The 301-nt window shown below is 66.4% G+C and overlaps 1 protein-coding gene across 1 annotated transcript in view; it reads left to right on the plus strand.

Moving 5' to 3' along the window:
- LOC104508626 (arylsulfatase G-like) overlaps window positions 1-301 on the plus strand; it is a gene marked incomplete at its 3' end in the record, with an annotated part of 2,463 nt that overhangs the window by 1,898 nt on the left and 264 nt on the right. Inside the window, 1 exon segment of the mRNA XM_010150315.1 lies at window positions 3-114. Coding sequence (XP_010148617.1) covers window positions 3-114 — 112 coding nt within the window.

Here is a 301-nt window from a genome sequence, read left to right on the forward strand (position 1 = left end):
AGGCTTCGACTACTTCTTCGGGATCCCCTACAGCCACGACATGGGATGCACGGACACCCCCAGCTACAACCTGCCACCCTGCCCGCCCTGCCCGCAGCACGGCACCGCTGCCAGGTACGGGGGCTCGTGGGGGGCTCGAGAGCTGGCACTGGGGTGGGGTATTTGCACGGGCACCCCCATACCCGAGAGCTGCCTTTTGCTGCGGACACCTCCCCATATGCTCTGTGCACCTCATTTCCCCCTGCGCACCTTGCAGCCGGGCTGGGGAGCTGGGTGGGTCCCCAGAGCATCGTCCCCTTTC

Source organism: Eurypyga helias, unplaced genomic scaffold (genome assembly GCF_000690775.1).
Source record: "Eurypyga helias isolate BGI_N326 unplaced genomic scaffold, ASM69077v1 scaffold34014, whole genome shotgun sequence".
In the NCBI taxonomy this organism is placed as follows: Eukaryota; Metazoa; Chordata; class Aves; order Eurypygiformes; family Eurypygidae; genus Eurypyga; species Eurypyga helias.